Source organism: Thamnophis sirtalis, unplaced genomic scaffold (assembly GCF_051295495.1).
Source record: "Thamnophis sirtalis isolate CommonGarterSnake01/CBP01778 unplaced genomic scaffold, rThaSir2_p1.2 scaffold_1, whole genome shotgun sequence".
In the NCBI taxonomy this organism is placed as follows: Eukaryota; Metazoa; Chordata; class Lepidosauria; order Squamata; family Natricidae; genus Thamnophis; species Thamnophis sirtalis.
The window spans coordinates 51,495,114-51,522,322 of NW_028261381.1; the positions used below are offsets into that span (position 1 = coordinate 51,495,114).

At 49.7% G+C, this 27,209-nt stretch overlaps 1 protein-coding gene across 1 annotated transcript in view; it reads left to right on the forward strand.

The window, feature by feature from the left end:
• HSPBAP1 (HSPB1 associated protein 1) overlaps window positions 1-27,209 on the forward strand; it is a 97,747-nt gene that overhangs the window by 29,277 nt on the left and 41,261 nt on the right. The window contains exon 2 of the mRNA XM_087711829.1: window positions 6,166-6,345. Coding sequence (XP_087567955.1) covers window positions 6,166-6,345 — 180 coding nt within the window. The remainder of the gene's footprint in view (window positions 1-6,165; window positions 6,346-27,209) is intronic.

Below are 27,209 nucleotides of genomic sequence, written 5' to 3' on the forward strand. Positions count from 1 at the left end.
ACTTAATACAATGCCATGCTTAACAGAAATTTGATAAAATAATAGATGGCATTGCGCCAACATTTTGTAAGATTTTATAGTTATCTTTCCTCAATCTCGGTATTGTTCTTGCCAACTTTGTTTTTATGTTGGAGATAGTTTTATTCTATTTAAAGTTATTGTTCTGTGGTCTTACTTCTTTCTATGGTTTTAAATTGCTTCTCTAAGTTGCTAGGGGAATATTGCTTATTAGGAGTAAATGTATAAATAATCCGTATAAATAAATAGCTTCCTGCTTGAATGGCCATTTAATAAAGTATCAAAAAAGTTGGTTTCATTTGCATAACATAAACATGTTTTTAAACAATTATCAATGTTCTGATTATTTTAAACTGTTTCAAGTTTCAAGTTTATTAGAATTTGTATGCCGGCCACTCCCATAGGGACTCTGGGCGGCTCGCAACAGACAAGAAACATTTAATTTAAAAAAATAGAGATAAAAATAAAATAAAAATACAGTATTAAAATTCATGTCACCCATTCCATCTAAGTGGGGCTGGATATCAATCAACAGCCCCAGGCCTGCCGGAACAGCCAGGTCTTGACGGCTTTACGGAAGGCCGGGAGAGTGGTAAGGGTCCGGATCTCTGCAGGTAGATCATTCCACAGGGCCGGCGCAGCAACAGAGAAGGCCCTCCCCCGGGGAGTCACCAGTCGGCATTGTCCGGCTGACAGCACCCGGAGGAGGCCCAACTTGTGCGATCTTGTTGGTCATTGGGAGGTAAGAGGCAGGAGGCGGTCTCTCAGGTAGCCAGGTCCTAAACCATGAAGGGCTTTAAAAGTAATGACTAGCACCTTGAAGCACGTCTGGAGACCAATAGGAAGCCAGTGCAGCTCGCGGAGGATAGGTGTAATATGGATGTATCTAGATATACCCCATATCGCTCAAGCAGCTGCGTTCTGGACCAACTGTAGTCTTCGAACACTCTTCAGGGGCAGCCCCATGTAGAGCGCATTACAGTAATCCAGTCTTGAGGTGACAAGGGCATGAGTGACTATTCGAAGTGCCTCCCGGTCCAGGTAGGGCTGCAACTGGTGCACCAGGCGAACCTGGGCGAAAGGCCCCCTGGTCACAGCCGACAGATGGTGCTCTAACGTCAGCTGTGGGTTCAGGAGGACACCCAAATTGCGGGCCCTCTCTGAGGGGTGTATAATTTCACCCCTTCCAGGTTAAGAGATGGAATGTCTGGACTAAACTTGGGAGGCAGCATCAATAGCCACTCGGTCTTGTCTGGATTGAGTGCAAGCTTGTTCACTCCCATCCAGACCCTGACAGCCTCCAGGCACTGGCACATCACTTCCACTGCTTCGCTGAGTTGGCACGGGGCGGACAGATACAATTTAGTATCATCCACATATTGATGATATTTAATCCCATGCCACCGGATGATCTCACCCAGCGGCTTCATGTAGATGTTAAATAGGAGGGGGGACAGGACCGAATCCTGCGGCACTCCATAGTTGAGGGGCCTAGGGGTCGACGTCTGTCCTCCAACCAACACCGACTGCAACCTGTCCGAAAGGTAGGAGGAGAACCACCTTAAGACGGTGCCTCCCACTCCCACCTCCCGTAACTGTCGCAGAAGGATACCATGGTCGATGGTATCGAAGGCTGCTGAGAGGTCAAGGAGCACTAAGATAGAGGAATGTCCTCTATCCCTGGCCCGCCAGAGATCAACCATCAGCGCGACCAAAGCAGTTTCTGTGCCGTAACCAGGCCTGAAACCCGACTGAAAGGGATCTAGATAATCTGCTTCATCCAAGGTCTGCCGGAGTTGAAAGGCCACCATCTTCTCAACAACCTTCCCTACAAATGGGAGGCTGGAGACTGGCCGATAGTTGTTTAAAATGGCTGGATCCAGGGATGGTTTCTTGAGGAGGGGTCTCACCACCACATCCTTTAGAGGATGTGGGAAGGATCCCTCCCGAAGAGAGGTGTTAACAATCTTCTGGAGCCAGCCACGTGTCACCTCCCTGCTGGTCGAGACCAACCAGGAGGGACACGGGTCCAGTAAACAGGTGGAGGCACTCACCGCTCCCATGGCCTTGTCCACTTCCTCAGGAGCGACAAGTTGAAACTCGCTCCATAAAATCTGATCAGGACCTTCCCCCAGCGCCTCGGCTGGTACCGTCCAAGTGGAGTCCAGGTCCATCCAGATCCGAGCGATTTTATCCAACAGAAACTGAGCAAATTCCTCAGCGCTACCCTGTAAGGGTTCGTCCGCATCCCTCCCTTTCAAGAGGGAGTGAGCTATCCTAAACAGGGCAGCTGGGCGAGATACTGCGGATGCTATAAGAGTGGAAAAATGTGGGCATTTTGTCGCCGGTATCACCACCAGATAGGTCCTAATAAAGGCTCTTAATTGTGTTCGGTTGGATTCGGAGTTACTAGCCCTCCAACGTCGCTCCAGGCATCTCTTTCGGTGCTTCATCTCCCGGAGTTCCTCGGTGAACCAAAGAGCCCTCCTGGATCTGCTGCCACGGAGAGGCCATAAAGGCGCAATCCGGTTTAGAGCCCCCGCCGCTGCTATATTCCAAGCAGTAACTAAGGACTCCGCCGAACTGTGGGCCAGTATCTCCCCAAGTGCCATCTGAAATCCCATGGGGTCCATCAGGCGCCTGGGGCGGAACCACCTAATCGGTTCCCCCTCCCTACAGTGCGGGATCCGAAAGTCGAGCCTCAGTAGGAAGTGATCTGACCATGACAAGGGCAAGATCTTAATGCCCTTCAAATCTAGATCACATCTCCACTGCTCTGAGAGAAATGTGAAGTTGAGCATGTGCCCCGCTGAATGAGTCGAACCCTGAATTACCTGGGTCAAGTCCATGGGTGTCATGGAAGCCATGAACTCCTGTGCTCCATCAGAGCGTTCACCGAGCGACGGCAGGTTGAAATCCCCCAGCACTACAAGCCTGGGGAACTCAACCGCCAGATCGGCTACTGACTCGAGGAGCACAGGCAAGGCTGTTGCAACGCAGTTGGGAGGTAGGTACGTTAGCAACAAACCCATTTGACCCCCAAGGTCTAACTTCACCAGAAGGGACTCACACCCGACAATCTCCAAGCAGGGATCCTACGAGGAACTAGGGACTCTCGGATGATGACTGTCACTCCCCCACCCCTTTACTGGTGTCGCGGATGATTTAGCACATGAAACCCTTCTGGGCACATTTCAGTGAGGGGGACTCCTCCCTCATGGCCCATCCAGGTCTCAGTAATACATGCCAGGTCTGCCCCCTCGTCTAATATTAGGTCCCGGATGAGGGGAGCTTTGTGAACCACAGACCTGGCATTTAGCAACAGCAGCTTGAGACCAGGGCCCTGACAACTCTTGCCATCTGGTCCTGGAGTGGAGCTAATAGGGCCAGAAGGAGGGATCGCTGTGACGTAGCGAACCCTCCTTCCCCGGTAATGGCTAGCCCTATAGCTCCCGTCAAACCTGCCTCTCCCAACAATGACCGGAATGCGCCGGCCCATCCCCGCACCCGTAGACCTCACTTCCCCTCCCGTAGCCTCCGTTCTCCCCGGTGGGCCATTCATATCATTCATTCTAGGATGAGAGGTAGGCCTGGGCCCCCTACCACTTCTGCTTCAGCACTCAGTGGAGGAGGCACCAGGTTGCACTCCCAGTCCTCTCATACATACCACAATCACTCACTCATGCAATCCCCACAATAGTCAGTTTAAAAATACAGAATTACAACATAAAATGAATTAATTTAAATTGAAAGTGGGCACATTCATCATCATTCATACCATACACACATACTTCATCCCGGTGAAACTGCGCAGTTCTTAGTTTCCGCCCAGCGGATTTGTGCAGGTCGGAGCCAAAGCTAGTGTTAATATGGGAGGGGGGGGAATTTCCAGTCCCTCTCCTTCCTCGTAGGTCCGGAAAGTATAAAATGCAAAAGGGAAGGGGGGGCAGGAGGTCCAGAGTCTGAGAGTGGCCAAAGCTGATGGGGGGGGGGGAGAATGTAAACGCCAGTTCAAGAAGGTGGTTAAAGTCACGGCTGCGTCCTCCCCGCTTCTCTCCGCTTCCTCTCGTCGTATGCGCGCAACACAACGGACTATGTGGTTGAAGTCGTGGTTGGGAACCAATGATAGTAAACAAGGAGGGAGAGTTCCACAGTCCCTCTCTCTCTTGTAGGTCCAGAGATGCAAGGGAAAAAAAGGGGAAAAGGGGGGGGGGGAAAGGCCAGAGTCCGAAAGTGGCTGGAGTGGTTATAGGGGTGGGGGGGTAGATGCCTGTTGAAATCGATGATAAGTTCACAGTCTCGTCCCCCTCACCTCACGATGATGACCCAGCCGGCCCGGTCCGGGGTGCAGTCGCAAAAGGTCTTCTTGAGGAGCAGCAGATGGCAGATAGTAAATAGAAGGAGAGGGAGGAGGGGAAGCGGGAGGCGTAGAAGGGCTGATGCAACAGCAAAGGCCATCCGCCCAGTCCTGGCAAACATGGTTAGTCCACTCACCACTCCTCCTCGGGTCATCACTCCAGTAACACCAGCTCCAAAGGTCTAACAATCTGAGTCTGGATGTCCAATAGGCCCAAATCAATAAGCTCACTTCCTTCTGCCCCTGCCTTCTCCTTTTCAAAATGCCGCTGCTATCGTCGCAAGCCAGCATGGGGGTGGAGGAGATTCAGGAGCACTCAAAACGTCATCCAGGGCCCGCTTAGAGTGACCCCCTTCCACCAAACGCTCCCCCCCCAGCCTGCCCAACAGATGGTCTCTCCCGGGGGACTCCTGCCTTCCAAAGCCTGGGACCTCTGTCACTCGAAATTCCTGTTTTTCACTCTTTGCAAAGCCGCCGTCATTCTCAAAATGGCGCTGCTATCATCGCCGCTGCTATCATCACCGCTGCTATCGTCGCAAGCCAGCATGGGGGTGAGGGAAATTCAAGAGCGCTCAAAACATCATCCAGGGGCCGCTTAAAGCAACCCCCTCCCACCAAACGCTCCCCCCGGTCTGCCTGACAGATGGTCTCTCACGGGGGACTCCTCCCTTTCAAAGCCTGGGAAGGCTTTTAATTGCTCCCTAAGGTTTGTCACCTATGATTTTCAAAAATCTGAAAACCACTCCATTTTTTAAAACTGAAAAGTGGAGTAAACTATCTTCGGTGAATTAGTTTTTAATTTTTCCAATTGTAATCTTTAATAATCATTATTTTTTTTAAAAAGTATCTTCAGTGAACTTTTTACGGGTTTTAGCATTCGGAAAGAGGAAACTATCTTCTTTGATCCAACTTTCAGAAAGTTTTGTAATTTTCAATAACTTTGTATAAACCAAAAAAAATATTATTTTCAAAAGACACTTTAATTAAATAGCTTCTTGAGATCATTGTTTGATATTGGAAAATATTTTTATAATTTCTGGCTATAATCTTTTTAAAAAAAAATTCTATAGGACAGTTATATTTGCATGAAAAAAGATCCTTTTATTTAACATGTCCCTTGAGGGCAATTTTTATAAAAGTACCGAGTTTATTCAAGGCTGCCAACATTTCATGATGACAGTTTCAATGGGCATATAAATCTAAGGCATAAACTGAAATCTAGGATTAAAATAGTCCTTGAGGAGGCACACTTCTTGTTTAGTCTTTTTTCCTTTTTTTAAGTTGAACAGTTTTTTAAAAGTTTGACACTGCAGAAAATATTTAATTACACGAAACAAATTGCATCAGCATATTCAGCCATCTCATGACAATTTGGCTTCCTTATATATTGGACTAAAATCCCACTGTCTCCAATGAATGCTCAATAGCTAGGGACGATGGACATTGTTGTCCACCATAATCAGATTGGGGAAGATTGCTATATAGAGAGGTGTCAGCATTTGGAAAAGCTGTTTTTTCTTCACTATATGTCTTTTAAACATTTGTCAGTTAGAGACCTGTGATTGATTTCAGATTAATTTTGAATCGCAATGCTATGCTGCACATTAGAAAATCATTGTTGAATTTTTATTTACCTTTTAACATGTTCCTATTGTGATGGCATCAAAATTTGATGAACCAAAACATTTGAAGTACATGGGATATGGAATAGTTATCTTTTATATTTTAATGCTGCAACTGTTCTTATATGATAGCTTAGCTTGATATGAATCCATTTGTTTCATTTGTAGGTGAGCAAGTCAAACCATTTACACCAGAAGAAGCTAGAGAAATTGTGATGACTCTTCAAAAACCTGTGGTCTTCAGCAACATGACCTTCGATTGGCCGGTACTTCATTGGAATGTTACACATCTGGCTAGTCTATTGGCTGGAAAGAAAATACTTTTTCGAATAGGAAGGAAGAGCACAGGTAGAGAAGTACAACCTTCTTTCTAATTTCTCCCTGTACAGATACAGTATTTCGGGTGTATTTTCTCCTTAAAATAAATGGGAAATGCTACAGAATGGTTCACAGTAATAGCCATTTTAAAATGATAAAGAATAATAAAAGCATGCCCATTGTGAGACGGATTAGCAACAAGGTGCCCTCCAATTGTACAATGAAATGAAATGAAAGATCCACTGACATCCATTCACTAACCAGTATTCCTGAAAGAAACAAATTCTTTTTTCCCCCCTTAAGACTTCCTCTGCATCTATTCTAAATGTCTGGAGGGATGGAAAGAACCTTACCTGCATGAATATAAGAGCACTGACATAAAGTTTGACATTGCTTTCACTGTTCAGGTAGTCCTCGACTTACAACAGTTCATATAGTCACTGTTCAAAGTTACAATGCCACTGAAAAAAATGACTTATGACCAATTTTCACACTAACGGCTTTTGCAGCATCCCCCATGGTCATGTGATCAAAATTCAGATTCTTGGCAACTGACTTATATGCATCATAGTTGCATTATCTTGGGGTCATGTGATATCTTTTATGACCTTCTGACAAGCAATGTCAATGGGTAAGCTAGATTCACTTAACAACTATGTTATTAACTTGACAACTGTAGTCATTCACTTAAGAACTGTGCAAGAAATGTCATAAAATGGGGGTAAATTCATTTAACAAATACCTTGTTTAGCAACAGAAATTTTGGGCTCAATGGAAGTTGTTATTCGAGGACTACTGATACTACAATTGACAGAACAGCATATTTATTTACAACTAGGACTTCTCCCATAAAGCTCACTGCCTGTTCAAATTAATGATTACTAGTGCTGATAACCCGGCATTGCCCGGGTATTTGTTTATAGGGAGGAAATGTCCAGACAAAATATAATTTCTAATAGTGGATTTTTTCCCTTACCAGAGGGAATTCCCTTGTGGATACTGCGAAGCCGTTACCTTGGCAACTCCATTGTGCTGCATAGTGCGGCAGTACAGTAGAAACCATTTTAAGCCACAACAGGCTGTATCATAACAGAACACATACCCCGAGGGGTGTTAGGGCTGTCTTACCCCCAGAGTATTTGTTTCCAGGGAGTAAGTCATCTGTGTGCCAAGTTTGGTTGAAATTGCTCAAGGCGTTCCAGAGTTATGCTGTTTTTACTGTTGCTGTCAGCCTCTGCTTTGCTGCTGCTTCGGCTGCCATTGAAACGGGGAGGGAGGGCATGGTATTTGGGAGGGGTTTACTAATTGTGCTGGAGGAAGATTCTGGAGTTCTGCTGCTTGTCGGACTGTGCATGCGGAGGAGGTTCCCGCCAAGGCCAACGGCACCGACATTCCATCTTGGTGATGCCTTTCGAAGTTATCTCACACCTGACACTTGGGAGAATTATGATTGGACTGCAACTGGGATGCCAAGGGGTGTGGAATAGGTTATTTTCCAGAATGGGAGGAGGGAATGGTCACACGTGGGTTTTATCACAGCCTGATTGGTCCAAGGCTGAGAGGAAATCTATAAATACCGGTGCCTGTCCATTGCTGGCCCAGATTCTCTCTCAGCCTGGTCCAAGCTGTAGAGTAGTTTGATAGGTTTCTGTTTGTTTTCTCCTTTTGGGTGAGTTCTATTCAATCTGATTCCTATTTGGCTAATTGGGCACTTTAAATCCTTTTAAATTCTAAATTGATCTGCTGCGGCCCCAAGGGACAGATCTCTGCCTCGGGCGGCTTGGGGAGAGCCCAGTCGTGCACTAGTCTCCCCCCCGCAGGCCAGGAGCCTTTGCCCGTCCCCGGGTGTGCGGGGGTGCGAGCTCCATTCAAACTGCTTCATTCAAACTGCCTTGAAGCGGCTGTTTTTGCAGCAGGAAAGTTAAAGTGAAACTTTGAAGCCTCGAGGCTCCAGCGAGCAGATCGCTCCGGAGGGGCCTCGCTGCAGGCTTCTTTTGTTTGTGTTGCCGGGGAGACAGAGCAGGGGGAGGAGAGCGTGTGGCTCTCCCTGCTCATTTTAAAGTAACGCCGGCTAGGAAAGCCTGGCTGGGCTGCTGGTGATTATTCCCAGCCCTTTTTCTCCCGCGCACGGAGTTCCAGCGGCCATTTTGGAGGCTGCCACGTGCGTGAGGCCTGGCCCTTATCGACGGGCCTAGTGCGGCCTAGTGAGAGGCCTTGAGCCTAGGTCTCCCCACAGGCTTCAGGCCCTGGTCTCAGGTGGGACTTTGGAGGCCGATTCCTGCTCCTTTCGTCGGACACGTGAGTGGGGCATGGACGAGGGAGCGGAGATTCCCCAGGGGCAGGGAGCAGGCCCTACTGGGAATGAGGAGGCCTTGGATCAGGAGGTGGGGGGAGGGCTCCCCCTCAGAGACCCCTTTCTTCAAGGCGCCCCTCCAGTTCTGTCTCTAGGGATGAGGCAGCTCGCCATAGGGCGCTGAAAAGGACCTTTGCCAGGGCAGAAAGGCAGGCCCAGTCCTCCAAGTCTTTATCTAGGGACAGATCCAGGTCCCCTGTTAGGCCCATTTCAGAAAGGTCTCTACTTAGAGGTTTTAGCCCGGCTTCTTCATGCAGCTCCCCTGGTAGGTCGCGGGCCTTCTCCAGGAGGGGGCGTTCTCCATCCCCCATAGATGATCCTCTGGAGGGCACGTCCAGAGGCCCCTCTTCCCCCCAAAGGTTGGCCCCTCAGGGCCCTGCTTCTACTTATGGGGATGTGGAGGATCTGGATAATCTCCCTGAAGGGATTAAGAGGCTTATTTCTGCAGCCATCACTCGGGGCATTGCCCAGCGGGACAAAGGCTCTCTTTACTCTAGGCATGGGGGGCTGAACAGGGCTCAGTTTCGGGCTTCCTCCCCTTCCATGATCAGTGAGACTTCCTTCCTGGGGGGGGGGAGTTACCCCAGGAGATGGGGTTCTCAGATGATGAGAATACCACTGTTTCGGAGGAACCTTCTTCTAAGGTCCTATTTATGCCCGCCTTGTTTAAAGTTCTCTTGGATAAGGCGAGGCACACCACCAAGGTCGGAACTGGGGATCCTTATGTGCCCCCCCCAAGGGATCCCGACATGGTCATGTTCTCTGCCACGGCCACCAACAAGGAAGAGATCCCTGCCCCTCCCTTGTTCTTAGAGGTTCTGACCAACCAGTGGGCTAAACCTTCTAATTTCTCTTCTCCAGGCAGTACCGATCGTCGGCATTATAACATGGAGCAAACCTTTGCTCAGGCCATTCAGCTCCCGACGGTTGACATCCCTGTGGCCGCATTGGTGTCCTCCTCCCCGGTGGTCTCGGGCGATGCGGCAGATAAGATTCCAGGGCCATGTTGAACCCGAGTCATCCCATCGGCGGCCACCTCGCTCTTTATGCGGACCGGTGGGACAACATCACGTCGGACGCCTGGGTCCGAGCCACGGTTCGTTACGGGCTCAGGTTAGAATTTCTCTCCACTCCTCCAAATCTCTTTCGGTCGTTCCCTCCATCCCGGAGATCGAGTCAGGCGATCGCCCACCTCCTCGAAATCCAAGCGGTGGAGGCGGTTCCCGCAGGGGAACGGGGCCGGGGCCACTACTCAAATCTCTTCGTGGTCCCGAAGAGCACAGGGGGTTGGAGAGCAATTCTAGACCTCAAGCGCCTGAACAGGTTTCTGGTCTACAGGCGGTTCAAAATGTCATCGCTGAAGTCCATCCTTCAGGGCATCAGGAAAGGCGATTTCCTGGCCTCCGTGGATCTCACGGAGGCCTATCTTCACATTCCCATCCTGCCCGCTCATCGCCGGTTCTTGAGGTTCTCCCACGGGTCCCCCCATTACCAGTACAGGGCTCTTCCCTTCGGTCTGGCCTCGGCCCCGAGGACCTTCACAAAGGTCCTGGCTGCTCTGGCGGCCCATCTGAGATTGGTCCCGGTCCGCCTCCAATGTTATTTAGACGATGTCTTGCTTCAGGCGGGCTCCCTGTCTCAGGCCGTTTCAGATCTTCGGATTACCATTCGAAGCCTCCAGGCCCTGGGGTTTTCGGTAAACTTCGAAAAGAGCCATCTAACTCCCTCCACTCGCATTCTGCATCTGGGGACAGTCATAGATTCCAAGTTGGGGGAGGTGCGTCTGTCTCAGGAGAGGCAGGTCAGCCTTCGTCGGCTGGCGGAGAGCGTTCGCACAAAGCGCTCCGTTTCCATCCTCTCTCTGTCGCAGTTATTGGGCAAGATGGTCTCTTGCATAGGGATTGTCCCATGGGCCAGACTCCATCTTCGGCCCCTTCAATGGGAGCTTATCCCCTATCAGAGGGGATGAATGAGCAATTCCTTTAGGACTCTCCGCATCTCGGCGGGGGTCCGTGCATCCCTGGTGTGGTGGCTCTCCCCGGCCATCCAGCGGGGGTGTTTGTTCTGGGAGCCGAGCAGGGTGACCGTCACCACGGACGTGAGTATGTTCGGGTGGGGGGCCCTGGTGGGCTCTCGGATGGCTCAGGGCAGATGGACGGCCTCGGACCTCCGTCACAACATCAATTGGCTGGAACTGAAGGCCGTGCGTCTGGCCCTGAGTCACTTTCGCTCCTCGGTGGAAGGGAGCCACGTTCTCCTCCTGACGGACAATGTGGCCACCAAGGCGCACATCAATCGTCAGGGCGGGACAAACTCAAGAGCCCTCTGGCTGGAGGCTCTGCGATTGGGGTCGTGGGCGGAGAAACACTTACAGTCTCTGGTGGCGGAGCACATCTTGGGACTCTCCAACGTCCAGGCGGACTGGCTCAGTCGAGCAACTCTGGACAACGGCGAGTGGCAACTCCACCCGTCGCTGTTCCGGGAGATCTGTCGTCGGTTCGGGTCCCCCCGGGTGGACCTGTTTGCGTCTCCCGAGAACACACAACTCCCGCGTTTCTTCACCCGTTTCCAATCCAGCTCGGCGGAGGGCACGGATGCCCTCAGGAGCCGGTGGCCCCCGGGCCTTCTCTATGCCTTTCCCCCCATTCCACTCATCCCGGGGACCGTCAGGAAGGTGGTGACGGAAGGGGCCTTGGTCATTCTGGTGGCCCCGTTTTGGCCCAGGAGGCCCTGGTTTGCGGACCTGGTTCAGCTGTCGGTGACTTCCCCGTGGAGGATCCCGCAAGGGGGGGTGGGCTTACGGCAGGGGGCCCTGATTCACCCAGAGCCTCAGTGGCTTCAGCTGACCATTTGGCTCTTGAACGGCGGCTTCTAGGGGGGGCTCATCTATCTTCCGGGGTCATTCGCACCATCGAGGTGGCATGTCGCCCCTCGACGACCCGCATTTATAACTCCACCTGGGCGGCGTTCGTCCGCTGGTGCTCCCCCAAGGGCATCTCTCCTGACAGAGCCACCATTCCCAAAGTCTTGGATTTCCTTCAGAAGGGCCTGGAGGACGGGCTCTCACAAAACACCTTGCGACGCCAAGTGGCGGCTCTGTCCTCGGTCTTGGGGGGGGGCGGGGTCTTCTTCCCTTTCCCAGTCTCCTCTGGTCAAGCTGTTCCTCAAGGGGGCGGCTAATCTCAGACCTCCCCCCGTTCATAGATTCCCCACTTGGGATCTTCCGCTTGTCCTCAAGGCCTTAACGGGAGCTCCGTTTGAACCTCTCCGCTCGGTGCACTTGCGCTTCTTATCACTGAAGGTGGTCTTCCTGGTGGCCATCACTTCCGCCCGGCGTATATCCGAGCTGGGCGCCCTGTCTTGTGAGGACGACCTCTGTCATTTTCACCAGGACAGAGTGGTCCTTCGCCTTGACCCGGCATTCATCCCCAAAGTAAATACCCCCTTTCACGGGGCTCAGGAGATCGTCCTGCCCGACTTCTGCCTGAGTCCGTCCACTGACAGGGAGCGTCTTTGGCATCGTCTGGATGTCCGCCGTGCCCTGCAGATCTACCTCCGGCGGACCAAGGATTTCCGCAAGTCTGAGGCCTTGTTCGTCTCCTTCCTACCTGGAGCTCTGGGTTCGAGGGTGTCCTCGGCTACCATCGGCCGTTGGCTGCGTCAGGCCATCTCAGAGGCCTACGTGGCCTCAGGGCAGCCGGTTCCGTCAGGCATCACGGCACACTCTACAAGGAGCGCGGCGACCTCGGCAGCGTGGGCCACGAGGGCCCCGTTTGAAGACATCTGCCAGGCGGCTACCTGGGCCACTCCAACCTCGTTCATCCGGCATTATCGTCTGGATGCTTTCGCATCGGCAGACGCGTCTTTCGGTCGTAGGGTCCTACAGGGGGTGGCGGCTGAGCCTCCCCTTGGGCCCTAGAGTTCCTGTTCTCCCTCCCTGGGACTAAAGCTTGGGTATGTCCCACGTGTGACCATTCCCTCCTCCCATTCTGGAAAAAGGACGTTGGTCTTACCTGAACATCTATTTTCTGATGGGAGGAGGGAATGGTCACAACCCGCCCTGAGTTCTGTCTGTTGGGGCCAAGGGGAGGGCCCGGGGGGGTGTTTCCCGGGGTTTGTTGTGTTGTTTCTTGTTTTTCAGTTGTACCGTTCATGTTCGAGAATCTGGGCCAGCAATGGACAGGCACCGGTATTTATAGATTTCCTCTCAGCCTTGGACCAATCAGGCTGTGATAAAACCCACGTGTGACCATTCCCTCCTCCCATCAGAAAATAGACGTTCAGGTAAGACCAACGTCCTTTTTATATATCACTTGCTTTCGCGCCTAAATAATCAGTCTTCGCTTTGCTAAGCTTCTAATCATTTATAATTAGTAAAAGTACACTTGATTTCTATCAATGGACTCTCGTGGTTTTCTTTCCTAATTATTCAATGAAGAGGTGCTGATGGGGTGGCTGTTCTGTCTCCCCATCGGTGGCACCCTTAACTCTATTGGGATCAACTTGGGGCCTTTATTCGAACTCACCCAACGAGGCGAGGCGTCGTCATCGGAGTCATCAGAGGAGCTGGTGGTCACATCCGCTTCTTCTTCCGCCTCCTGCCGGAAACGCTGGGGGGTGTTTTCAGCAGCGAAAGCAGCCTCTTTCTTCCTCCCTGGGGCCTTGCTAGTCTTCCCTTCCCTCTTGGTAGGGGGCGGGGCTGTTGCAGGAAGTTTAACGCGGCAATCCATGGTGCGATGGCCCCCTTTCCCACAACAGAAACACGTGAAAGGCTTGGCCTTGCCGGTGGAGCTTCCCTTCCCTTTACCCCTGATGCGGAATGGGGCCCTTTGAGCTGGGGGGGGGGGTGATCTCTCTGCTTTCTCCTCTTTCACACATTGAAGTCTAATCAAGTCGAGCTCAACGTCTGCTGCATTTTCATACCAAGCTGTAACTCGCTTGGGAAGGTGTCTGTTAACGCATTGTTGGTAAATGTCCTCATTTAATCCCAATGCAAACTGGTCGAGCAGCGCCTCTTCAGACCAGCCTCTCATATAAGAAGAAAGCTGTTGAAACTCCTGAATATATTCAGCCACCAGTCTATCTCCCTGTTTGAGGGCCATAAATTTCACCTTCCCCCGTTTCTCAATCAGCGGATCATCAAATCTCCTCTTTAGTGCAGTCATAAAGACATCAAAATTCTTCAGGAGGGGGGAGTTACATTGGTGTAAGCTGACCATCCAATCGGCCGCTTTTCCCTCCAAAGAAAGTAAAACCATTCGCACCTTCATCTCATCTGTTTCTAAATCGGGCCCATAAATTTCCATATAATTCCAAATCTGTATAACAAAGAGACCCGGGTCCCTGGGATTTCCATTATATTTTACTGGCAAGGGAGGGACTTTTGCCATTCTGCGTCTTCTGGGGGGGGGGCCTACTCTGGCAGCAGCTCTGGCTGGGGGGGGGAGGCTGTTTCTGGGTTTGTTTGCTCCCATCCCCCCTCGGCCTCTTCACCCTCCCTAAATTTATGCATAGAGTACCTTTGTTCAAATTCTTCCATTTGCTCTCTTTCTCAGGACCTCCGCTCGGTCATGGCTTCTTCCCAGTTGGCTGTTTTTTTCTTTTGTTTTCTCCTGGTAACTCCAGCATCCAAACTCTCACAATCTTCCTTTTGCCCCACTCCCAAAGTCCATCGGGGCCGAACTGCAGTTTCTTCTATCCTCAGCCCAGCTAGCTTTTCAGGTAAAGATGGTTCTGCAGTTTCTCTTCCAGTCTCCTCATCATCGCTCGCTTGCAATGACATCTTTTTCTCCGTTTCTTCTTTTGAGTACACCTCCCACGGTAGGTTGAAACCTCCTGGTGGGGTGTGAGTGAGTCTTCGCTTACTGTCAGCACCTCTTCATTGAATAATTAGGAAAGAAAACCACGAGAGTCTATTGATAGAAATCAAGTGTATTTTTACTAATTATAAATTATTAGAAGCATAGCAAAGCGAAGACTGATTATTTAGGCGCGAAAGCGAGTGATATATAAAATAACCCATTCCACACCCCTTGGCATCCCAGTTGCAGTCCAATCATAATTCTCCCAAGTGTCAGGTGTGAGATAACTTCGAAAGGCATCACCAAGATGGAATGTCGGTGCCGTTGGCCTTGGCGGGAACCTCCTCCGCATGTGCAGTCCGACAAGCAGCAGAACTCCAGAATCTTCCTCCAGCACAATTAGTAAACCCCTCCCAAATACCATGCCCTCCCTCCCCGTTTCAATGGCAGCCGAAGCAGCAGCAAAGCAAAGGCTGACAGTTGCCTTTGTTACATTTGTTTTGTATTTGTGCTGATAAATAAATAAAGGGAGACTAGTATAGATCTATTTCAAGCTATTTAGCTCTCATCAGCTAGCCATACCCTTACTGGGAATCGAACCTGGGCTGTATTACATATCAGGCAGTTATATTAGCCACTAAGCCACAGGCTCTCTTCCCTTATCAGCTAGGCCAGGGAAATAGGTATGTATTGTGTCACAACCCTGGTATACCCAAATATGGGAGGAAGCATACTGCTTCCTTTCTCTCTCTTATCGGCTCATCACAAGAGACCATCACGACAGAAAGCCATAATTTTTTACTGTTGCTTTTGTTACTTTGTTTTGTATTTGTGCTGATAAATAAATAAAGGGAGACTAGTATAGATCTATTTCAAGCTATTTAGCTCTCATCAGCTAGCCATACCCTTACTGGGAATCAAACCTGGGCTATATTACATATCAGGCAGTTATATTAGCCACTAAGCTATATATATATGAATCATATACCATCCACAGAAGATTACAGATGCAATAAAACTTACTGTAAAATAACTGTGTATAAATATATTGAACATAAAGGAGTGAAAGGAAGTACCTCTATATTGTTTACTGTTCAAAAATTCTGTTAGAACTCTAGTTGTAAATTATTGTTCAGAACCTGTCCATAGTAAATAGAATACATATTAAGAAGGGATTTTATTCACTTCTTCACAAAACATCTGTGGTGTGTTTATTGTTCTGAGCTGTGTTGATATACAAGTACAATTGGGATTGGGAGAACAAACAATGGCCAATTCTGTTTAGACAATTTTATTTTGAGTTTCAGAAATGTCTGGGATCCAAGGAGTTGTGATTAAGCACCAATATTGATTTTCATATTGAAATGAAAATGCTGTCTTCTATTATTTATATGGAACTTATCTGATTTTATTCATGTAAAGGTCTCCAGAATCCTTTGATCAAAGATGCTGTATAAAATGTTCTACCAAGAAACGTGCTTTTACTAAAAATGGTCACTTTTACTTTAGGTTAACTCTGAAATATAGATGACCAATTCTTCTTTTATTTGCTTCCCCCACCCCCAAATACCACACTTTCAGTTTTATAGTAGTCTATATATAGTAAATTTGGTAGCAACATTAACTGAAAGGCAGCACATGGAGTACTCTGTTCTAGATACAAAATATTATTTTATGGTAAAATACATTAAGGTCTTTTTGTAAACTACTCCCCATCTTTGGTATTTAAAAAGGAATGAGAAACAGAGAGAGTTAGCCTAAAATTCATGACCTGATGCAAAGAATAAAAGTTATGACTATCCTATTGCTTTCTATCATTCAGATATCTTAATGAGTGGAGGATTTTCAAGCTATCTTCGTTTTAAAAAAACCTTACTTCATTATTACTGGACAACTGTACTTAATTGATAATCTTTAATTATTTACTATGGAAGTATGAATAATTCACAATATAATGAATAATTTTTTATTTCTTGCTGAATCAGAGGTAAGTTACTCAAAATCTCTGTTCAGAGAGTCACAGAACAAGCTATATAATTTTTTGACTATGTCAGCAATAACCAGAATTTTGCACATAAAATATTCAAATAAATAAATTTAATAGTTCTTGCAAGAATTTTCAAGAAATTGAGGGTAGCCCAGATGCGCAGATTGTATACTAAATTCAGCCAATCCAATGTACTAGAAATGTTTTGAACCTATACCAATATTTCTTTGCTGGCTAAAATGGATAACATTTGGATCCCAAAACATCTGGATGGTACCAAATTGTCTGTCTTTGGGAAGCACTGGAATGAACTTTGGATCTTGCTTACCTCAGCTTTTTCATCCTCTTTTTTAGAGCAGATGGATCAGGCACATGGTACTTCATTTAATTTTTGTTTATTATTTCTTATATACTCTACTTTCATATCAGAGGCAGAACAGTTGATCTTCTTTCTGTACACTAGTAAAAACTGCAAATTAACTGCGTTTTAAAAGAAGAAATATCCATTAAATTTTGCATTTGAACAAGAACCAAAACTTAAAGGGAAACCCTAAGCACATACTTTTAAAAGAAAAGTGATTTAGGTTTTTATTTTTGCTTTCATTTGAAATAAATCAGAATGTTTGAGAATCTCCTAGCAGCTATTCCTATGCAGTCAGAATAATAAGAGATAAATACCGTATTTTTCACTCCATAAGATGCACTCCTCCCCCACCCCCAAAAAAGTGGATGGTGCCAGTCCTTTGGTGAATAGCAGCTGGGCCGCTATGGCAGGTTCATTTTACAGTGCTGAACCCTACCTCTTCTGTCTTTGCCATTGCCCGTGCTTTCTGTCTCCTTTCTACAGTGCATGTGTCAATAGAGAGAGCTGGCACATGAGAGGACCCCTATCTGTGGTCCTCTCAGGATCCACCTGATATTTCTTGTTTTCCTCCTCTAGGTGCATCTTATGGTCAGCTGCGCCTTATAGTGTGAAAAATACGGTATTGCCTTGCTGATAAGAATGAAAAGCATCCATACTGTATTTAAATAACTGTACCTGATGAGTCAAATGAAGAGTTAACAATTATTCTGCCATTCATGCATTCTGCTGCAATTTGGTTTCCCCAGCAACAGTAATTTTGGCCAATGTGTAATATTGCGCATTATGTTTTTGGGCTGAAAGACTAGTTCTTGTAATGAGAAATGAAAGTCTGATAAGCCAATATGGATCATTGCAAGTTTATGGGAAAAAAAATAAAGCTCCCCCTTTTTCCTTATACGGGAAAATTTCAGGGTGAGGAAGAAGTTCCCTTTTTTCACAAATATTGAGTTTGCGAGTACACTTTTTAGCTCTCTTTACATTTCAGATAACGCAAAAGTGTGTATGATTACACAAAGCCAAAACTAAGATTAGTTCCTCCAACCCCTTCAGTAACTACTCTCCATAAAATTAAGCAGTTTTATCTAGAGTCTTAATTCTTTGTATAGTAATAGATTTGCATTCCACTTACAATATTTTCAATTCTGTTGAGGTTGGCACACTCAGGAAACAAGAAGCACCCAGATTTCTGGAATACTGTTTATTGCAAGTAGTAGGATAACTTAACAGAATCTTGAAAGCCTACCAAAGCAAGTCTTCACATCAACTTATACTTGACAAAATTAAGAATAGAATATAATTCTTTATTGGCCAAGTGTGATTTGAATTTGAATTTATTTGAATTTATTAAAATTTATAGGCCGCCCTTTTCCCTGAGGGGACTCAGGGCGGCTTACAATCACAAGGGAGGGAAGTGCAACATCAAAGACAAGACAAAATGTGAACAAAGAAAAAAAAAATAGTAAAACACAACTTTCGTTCAACAATCAAACACTCGGGCGGGGGTGCGCATGTGCGGAGATTCGGAATGGCGGCCAGGGCTTTTCCGCGTTAGACGATCTAGCGAAAAAGCGCTGGGAGCTTGTGGGACCGACTGCTTGCTGCTTTTGGGAAGGTCCCCCAGGATGATGGAGATTCGGGGGACGCGTACGAGCCAACGGCTGAGGGGAACCGGTGCCTTTCGTCGATCTGGGGCCTCGGATTCTCCGACGTGGCTTGGCGGCCTCGGCAGCGGGAGCGGCGACGGGAGCGGCGGCCTTATAGTGGGGGCGGAGGCGAGCGAAAGCGTCTTGCGGCGGCTCCAGCAGCTGTGGGGTTTTTTAACCCTCTTCTTAAAATCTTTTCAACGTGGTGAGCTTACAGCGACTGTATTAATCGCGCTGACTAGCGACTGCCATTATTTAGACCTGGGGGATTCAAACAGGGCCCCTTTTCGGATTAAGCGAACCGGGCGGCTGGCTGTGTGCGCCGTGGCCGGAGCCTTTTCCGGAGGCCCCCCCCCTTATATCTGGCTTGGCTTTTCCATCGATGCCATTTTCTCTAACAGAGCTGTTTCTCTCACCAATGCTGCTCTTTTTATCAACACTGCCTTTGTGATCATCGCTGCTCTTTGTCAGCAACATACCCCCCCCCCACCAGTACTGCTGCTTTTACCGACACTGCCCCCTTCTCCAACGCTGCCTTTTCTATCATCATTGGTTTCAACGTTATCCTTTTAACCGATACTGGTTGCCTGCCACTCTGGACTTTGACTGTTTGACTTCCCCCGCCCATACATTCAGAGCCTGTGATCCGGTTTTTCTTGACCTAGACTGTTACCATCACCATTATATTGGCTTTACCCCCAAAAAGAAATTTTGGACCTGGGTCGCGGGTGGACAGACGGCGACAATATTGTGTGATTATACCGAACCCCCGCAGGACCTTCTGACCAGCATCTTTACAAAAGAAAAGAGGGGTAACAAGACTCTCCACCGTATATTTGATTCGAACTATAATCGGCCCCTAGCCATCTTAATTTTGAACATTAACAGCTAATTTGCCATCTGAACCCGCACTTGAAATTTTAAACAACTGCACAATTATTGTAATTTCTTGCTTTTCTCTCATCTTTCTCTTCTTTCTTTGTATGGGATATGCATGAGATTCGTATGAGATGAATGAATGTCCCACTTTTTATAACCATATTGTTGTAAATTTTTTGTGTTTTAATCCTTACGTGGGGACTGCTTGAGGGAGTGTATGAGTATGTGTGATTCGGAGGACCTGCCGGGAGTTGCGGGGGCCACGGGGGTGGTTGAGGGGACCAGAGACACGGGAGAGGGTCGGGGTATTGCGGTCGTAACAGGGATGGGCAGATATGGCGGGGACTTTAGGGCAGGCCATTACCGGGGAAGGAGGGTTCGCTACATTACAGAGATCCCTCCTTCCGGCCCTAGGAGTCCCACTCCAAGACCAGATGGCGCAAGTAGTCAGGACCCTGGTCTCAGGCTGTTGCTGCTAAATGCCAGGTCTGTAGTTCATAAAGCTCCTCTCGTCCAGGACTTAATTTTAGACGAGAGGGCAGACCTGGCATGTATTACTGAGACCTGGCTGGGCCCAGAGGGAGGAGTCCCCCTTGTAGAGCTGTGCCCAGAAGGATTTCAGGTGCTGCATCAGCCGAGAGCCCAGGGAAGGGGTGGGGGTGTGGCCGCTGTTATCCGGGAGTCGTTAGTTCCTCGTAGGGTCCCTGCTCCGGAGATTGTCGGGTGTGAGTCTTTGCTGTTAAAGTTGGACCTCAAGGGTCAAGTGGGTTTGCTGCTAACGTACCTGCCTCCCAACAGCGTTGCAGCGGCCCTCCCCTCGCTCCTCGAGTCGGTAGCCGAGCTGGCAATTGAGTTCCCTAGGTTGATGGTCCTGGGGGACTTTAATTTGCCGTCGCTCGGTGAAAACTCTGATGGGGCGCAGGAGTTCATGGCTTCCATGACAGCCATGGGCTTGACCCAAGTAATTCGAGGCCCAACCCATTCAGCGGGACACATGCTTGACCTCGTATTTCTCTCGGAGCAGTGGATTTATGATCTTGGTCTGAGGGGGAACGACATCATACCCCTGTCGTGGTCAGACCACTGCCTACTGAGGCTCGACTTCCGGAGGCCAAACTCCCACTGTAGGGAGGAGGAGCCGACCAGGTGGTTCCGCCCCAGGCGCCTTATGGAGCCGTCAAGGTTCCAGACAGAGCTTGGGGTTATTCCTGACACTTTCGCCCACAGCCCGGTTGAGACTCTGGCTGCTGCGTGGCACTCGGCAGCGTCGGAGGCCCTCGACCGGATTGCGCCACTGCGGCTCCTCCGAGGCGGCGGATCCCGGAGACCTCCTTGGTTCACTGAGGAGCTCCGGGAGATGAAGCGCCGGAGGAGATGCCTAGAGCACCGTTGGAGGTCCGATAAGTCCGAATCGAACCGAGCAATGGTAACCACCTGCACCAGGGTATACACCAGGGCACTTAGGGCAGCAAAAAGATCACATATAGCCACCCTGGTGGCATCCGCTGAGTCCCGTCCAGCCGCCCTGTTCAGGATAACCCGCTCCCTATTGAACAAAAGGGAGGCGGGGGAACCCTTGCAGGGCAGAGCTGAAGAATATGCCCAATTCTTAGCGGACAAAATTGCTCGGTTTCGGTCGGACTTGGACTCCACACCCGCAGCTCCAGCCGAGGCACAGGAGGATCAAGTAGAACAGCTCTGGGTTGAGTTTCAGGATGTTACCCCCGGGGATGTGGACAAGGCCATGAGAGCTGTAAGTACCTCCACCTGTGTTCTGGATCCGTGTCCCTCATGGCTGGTTACTAACTGCAGTGAGGTGACACGAGGCTGGATCCAGGCGGTAGTAACCGCCTCCCTTCGGGAGGGGAACTTCCCCGCCGCACTGAAAGCAGCGGTGGTGAGACCCCTCCTGAAGAAACCATCTTTGGATCCAGCTGTTCTTAATAGCTACCGTCCAGTCTCCAACCTTCCCTTCCTGGGGAAGGTTGTTGAGAAGGTGGTGGCCTTCCAGCTCCAACGGTCCTTGGAGGAAGCAAACTACCTAGACCCCTTCCAGTCAGGCTTCAGACCCGGTTACAGCACAGAAACCGCTTTGGTCGCATTGATTGATGATCTCTGGAGAGCCAGGGATGAAGGACATTCCTCCATCCTGGTCCTCCTTGACCTCTCAGCGGCTTTCGATACCATCGACCATGGTATCCTTCTGCGACGACTGCGGGAGGTGGGGGTGGGAGGCACCGTGTTACGGTGGTTCTCCTCCTACCTCTCGGACAGGTCGCAGTCGGTGTTAGTGGGGGGGCAGAGGTCGTCCCCTAGGCCCCTAAATTTTGGAGTGCCTCAGGGTTCGGTCTTATCCCCCCTACTATTCAACATCTACATGAAACCGCTGGGAGAGATCATCCACAGGCACGGGATTAGATACCATCAATATGCGGACGATACTCAATTGTATCTGTCCGCCCCGTGCCAACTCAATGAAGCGGTAGACGTGATGAGCCGGGGCCTTGAGGCCGTTATGGACTGGATGAGGGTTAACAAGCTTGTACTCAACCCGGAAAAGACCGAGTGGCTGTTGTGTTTCCCTCCCAAAGATTTGACGGATATTCCACCACTCAGGCTGGTGGGCCAAATTTTATACCCCTCAGAGAGGGTTCGCAACTTGGGAGTCCTCCTGGATCCACAGCTGACATTCGACCACCATTTAACGGCTGTGACCAGGGGGGCATTCGCCCAGGTTCGCCTGGTGCGCCAGTTGCGACCCTGAATCGGGAGGCTCTCACAACAGTCACTCGGGCCCTTGTGACCTCTAGGCTGGAATACTGCAATGTGCTCTACATGGGGCTGCCCTTGAAGAGCATCCGGCGACTTCAGTTAGTGCAGAACGCAGCCGCGCGAGTGATCGCGGGTGCACCTCGATTCACCCGCATAACACCTATCCTCCGCGAGCTGCGCTGGCTACCTGTCGATCTCCGGATGCGCTTCAAGGTGCTATTAGTCACCCATAAAGCCCTACATGGCAGTGGATCTGGATACTTGAGAGACCGCCTCCTGCCAATTACATCCCTGCGACCAATAAGATCTCATAGGTTAGGCCTCCTCCGCATCCCATCGGCCAGCCAGTGTCGGCTGGCAACTACAAGGAGGAGGGCCTTCTCAGCAGTAGCCCCGACCCATTGGAACGAGCTCCCCGTGGAGATTCGTACCCTCTCCACCGTCCAGGCCTTCCGCATAGCCTTGAAGAACTGGCTCGCCCGTCAGGCCTGGGGTTAAGGATAGTTACCCCGCCCAAATGATGAGTGTATGTTGCCTACTATTTTATTATATGTTGTATCTCAGTGTTTGTATTCCCCCTCCCCGGTTTTATGTGAGCCGCCCTGAGTCCCCTCAGGGAAAAGGGCGGCCTACAAATTCTAATAAAACCTATAAACCTAAACCTATAATTAGGAACCTATCCCCAGGCCTCCTGGGAGAGCCAGATCTTGAGGGCTGCGCGGAAGGTCTGGACGGTGGTGAGGGTACGGATCTCAGCGGGGAGATCGTTCCACAGGGTCGGAGCTGCAACAGAAAAGGCTCTCCTCCGTGTGGTCGCCAGTCGGCATTGACTGGCAGATGGGATTCGGAGGAGGCCCAGTCTGTGCGATCGAATTGGTCGAAGGGAGGTAATCGGCAGGAGGCGGTCTCTCAAGTACCCAGATCCACTACCATGGAGTGCTTTAAAGGTGGTCATCAGTATCCTGAAGCGCACCCGGAGACCAACAGGTAGCCAGTGCAGCTCGCGGAGGACAGGTGTAACGTGGGCGAACCGCGGTGCGCCCACTATCACTCGCGCGGCTGCATTCTGGACTAACTGTAGTCGCCGGATGCACTTCAAGGGCAACCCCATGTAGAGCCCATTGCAGTATTCCAGCCTAGAGATCACAAGGGCTCGAGTGACTGTTGTGAGAGCCTCCCGGTCTAGGTAGGGCCGCAACTGGCGGACCAGGCGAACCTGGGCAAATGCCCCCCTGGTCACAGCTGACAGCTGGTGGTCAAAAGTCAGCTGTGGGTCCAGGAGGACTCCTAAGTTGCGGACCCTATCTGAGGGGTGTAAAATTTGACCCCCCAGCCTAAGTGTTGGTACATTAGCCAAATTATTGGGAGGGAAGCACAACAGCCACTCGGTCTTGTCCGGGTTGAGTACCAGTTTGTTAGCGCTCATCCAGTTCCTAACGGCCTCTAGACCCTGGTTCATCACGTCCACCGCTTCATTGAGTTGGCACGGGGCGGACAGATACAGTTGCGTATCGTCCGCATATTGGTGGTATTTTATCCCGTGCCTCCGAATGATCTCGCCCAGCGGTTTCATGTAAATGTTAAATAGTAGGGGGGATAAGACCGAACCCTGTGGCACCCCACATGTTAGGGGCCTCAGGGACGATCTCTGCCCCCCGACCAACACCGACTGCGACCTGTCCGAGAGGTAGGAGGAGAACCACTGTAAAACAGTGCCTCCCACTCCCACCTCCCGCAGTCGTCGCAGAAGGATACCATGGTCGATGGTATCGAAAGCCGCTGAGAGGTCAAGGAGAACCAGGATGGATGCATAGCCTCCATCTCTGGCCCTCCAGAGATCATCGGTCAATGCGACCAAAGCGGTTTCTGTGCTGTAACCAGGTCTGAAGCCGGACTGGAAGGGGTCAAGATAACTAGCTTCCTCCAAGGCCCGTTGAAGCTGGAAGGCCACCACCTTCTCAACAACCTTCCCGATAAAGGGGAGGTTGGAGACAGGACGAAAGTTGTTTAAAATGGCTGGATCCAAGGATGGTTTCTTCAGGAGGGGTCTCACCACCGCCGTTTTAAGTACGGCGGGGAAGTGCCCCTCCCGAAGGGAGGCGGTCACGACCGCCTGGATCCAGCCATGTGTCACCTCCCTGCTGTTGGCAACCAGCCAGGAGGGACACGGGTCCAGAATACAGGTGGAGGCACTTACAGCTCGAATGGCCTTGTCCACATCCCCAGAGGCAACATCCTGGAACTCAACCCAGAGATGATTTGCCAAGCGGTCCTCCTGTGTCTCGGCTGGATCTACTGCGGTGGGGTCCAAGTCCGACCGAAACCGAGCTATTTTGTCCGCCAAGAATTGAGCATAGTCCTCAGCCCTACCCTGCAAGGGGTCTCCCGCATCCCTCCTGTTAAGGAGGGAGCGGGTTATCCTAAACAGGGCGGCTGGGCGTGACTCGGCGGACGCAACCAAGGCAGAAATGTATGATCTTTTGGCAGTTCTTAATGCTCGGACGTAGTCCTTGGTGCAGGTGGTTAGAAGTGCTCGGTTCGCCTCGGACTTATCGGACCTCCACTGGTGCTCTAGGCATCTCCTCCGGCGTTTCTTCTCCCGGAGCTCCTCGGTAAACCAAGGGGGCCTCCGGGATCCACTGACCCGGAGGGGCCGTAGTGGCGCAATCCGATCAAGAGACTCCGACGCCGCCGAATGCCAGGCGGCAACCAGAGTCTCCGCCGAACTGTGGGCGAGAGTATCAGGAATGACCCCAAGCTCCGTCTGGAACCTCAATGGGTCCATAAGTCACCTGGGGCGGAACCACCTGGTCGGTTCCTCCTCCCTACGGTGGGGGTTTGGCCTCCGGAAGTCAAGCCTCAGTAGGCAGTGGTCTGACCACGACAGGGGTATGATCTCATTACCCCTCAGACCAAGATCACGCATCCACTGCTCCGAGAGGAATACGAGGTCGAGCATGTGACCCGCTGCATGGGTTGGGCCCCGAATTACCTGGGTCAAGCCCATGGCTGTCATGGAAGCCATGAACTCCTGCGCCCCATCAGAGCGTTCACCGAGCGATGGCAAATTGAAGTCCCCCAGAACTATAAGCCTGGGGAACTCAACTGCCAGCTCGGCTACTGACTCGAGGAGCGAGGGGAGGGATGCTGCAACGCAGTTGGGAGGCAGGTACGTTAGCAGCAAACCCACTTGACCCTTGAGGTCCAACTTTATCAGCAGGGACTCACACCCGACAAGCTCCGGAGCAGGGACCCTACGAGGTAACAGAGACTCCCGGATTACAATAGCCACACCGCCACCCCTTCCCTGGGCTCTCGGCTGATGAAGCACCTGAAATCCCTCTGGGCACATCTCTACAAGGGGGACTCCTCCTTCTGTGCCCAGCCAGGTTTCAGTAATACATGCCAGGTCTGCCCTCTCGTCAACAATTAAGTCCCGGACGAGGGGAGCCTTGTGGATAACAGACCTGGCATTTAGCAACAGCAGCCTGAGACCAGGGTCCTGGCTACTCGCGCCATCTGGTCTTGGAGTGGGACTCAAAGGGCCGGAAGGAGGGATCTCTGTAATGTAGCGAACCCTCCTTCCCCGGTAATGGCTAGCCCTAAGGTCCCCGCCGTATCTGCCTCTCCCTGTCACGACCGCAATGCTCCGACCCACTCCCGTGGCCGTAGTCCCCCCAACCACCCCGGTACCCCCCGCCTTCCCTAGCAGGTCCTCCGAGCCAAGCATACTCAGACACTCACACAACCAGTCCCCACGTAATTATTAAAATACGGATTGATTGGTTGATTGGACACACAAGGAATTTGTCTTTGGTGCATATGCTCTCAGCGTACATGAGAATAAAATACATTCGTGAAGAATAAAAAGATATACTTAGTGATAGTCCAGATTAAGCTATCAAACCGTACTAGTAAACATATAAAACAATATAAATTGGAAGATTCAAGCAACATGGTTATAGTCATAAGTCTAGTTGTTCTGGTGTGCAGTGCCCTATAGTGTCGTTTTGAGGGTAGAAGTTGAAACAATTTATGCCCAGGATGTGAGGGGTCTGTAGATATTTTTACATATCAACAGGTGGAGTTACTGCATCTTTTTCTCATGCTTTCCCACTCCCCTGGACTAAGGAATCATTTCTGTAATTGTCTCCCCTCCTTTAATGGTCCTGTTTCATCCTCTGTGTTCCCAAGGTTTGTCATATAGGAGAAGTTCTGTTATAAGCTTTATTATATAATAAACACAGTAAAGCTTCCTTTGAGTCAAGCTTGATATCTGGTGACTTTCCAGACACATCACTGTCTTGCTTAGACACTGAACTGTTTAGGCATTGCTGCCTTCTGAGCCTTCCATTTACTGATTTGCTTACTTTCCAGACTAGGCACCAGTCCTAGGTTTTGTTTTTTTTCTTAGTAGTTTTCTTATTGTTTTCCCCCCCAAATCCTAATCAGGTCTGACCCTGCTTAGCTTTTTGAGATTAGTGGGAAGTCAATAACAGTCAGGCCATCTGCTTTCTCTCTAATAAGACATTAGAAATTCAGAACATTGTCCATATGAATATACTTTTACTCATGGGACATTCTCACTTTAAGAAGTGGGGAAGCAATTCTTGCCCATTTTTCCAGATCACTCTCTCTCACTGCATTTTTTTAAAGTCAGCTCAAGGGTTGGGGGAGACTCCAGAGCAATATGGCCAATTGCATCGGGCGGGCAATAGGAAATAAAGGGAATTGACTAAAATTGCTCACCTCCTTTTCCATCAATTGGCAGTGTTCAGAGGCTCTCAGTACTCTTTATTATTCCAAGAAGAGACATATCCACCGGCTGTCTGAATAATATTTTTGAAAGAGTTTCATGCATCACCATTGAAATTGCCCTTGCCATTGATGATATTTTGTATAGAAAGGTCCTTGTCATCTCGATACTGCAGTATTATCTGCCTTTTTGTGGTATGAATTAAAGGTAATCAGACAAGATAAAAGAATGCCAATAGGTGGAGAGCAATTGTAAAAAAAAGGAATTTTTGAAAAATAGCAAACATGTTAATACGCACCTTTGTTATAGGCAGTGATGTTGAAAAATGTCTTGCCAGCT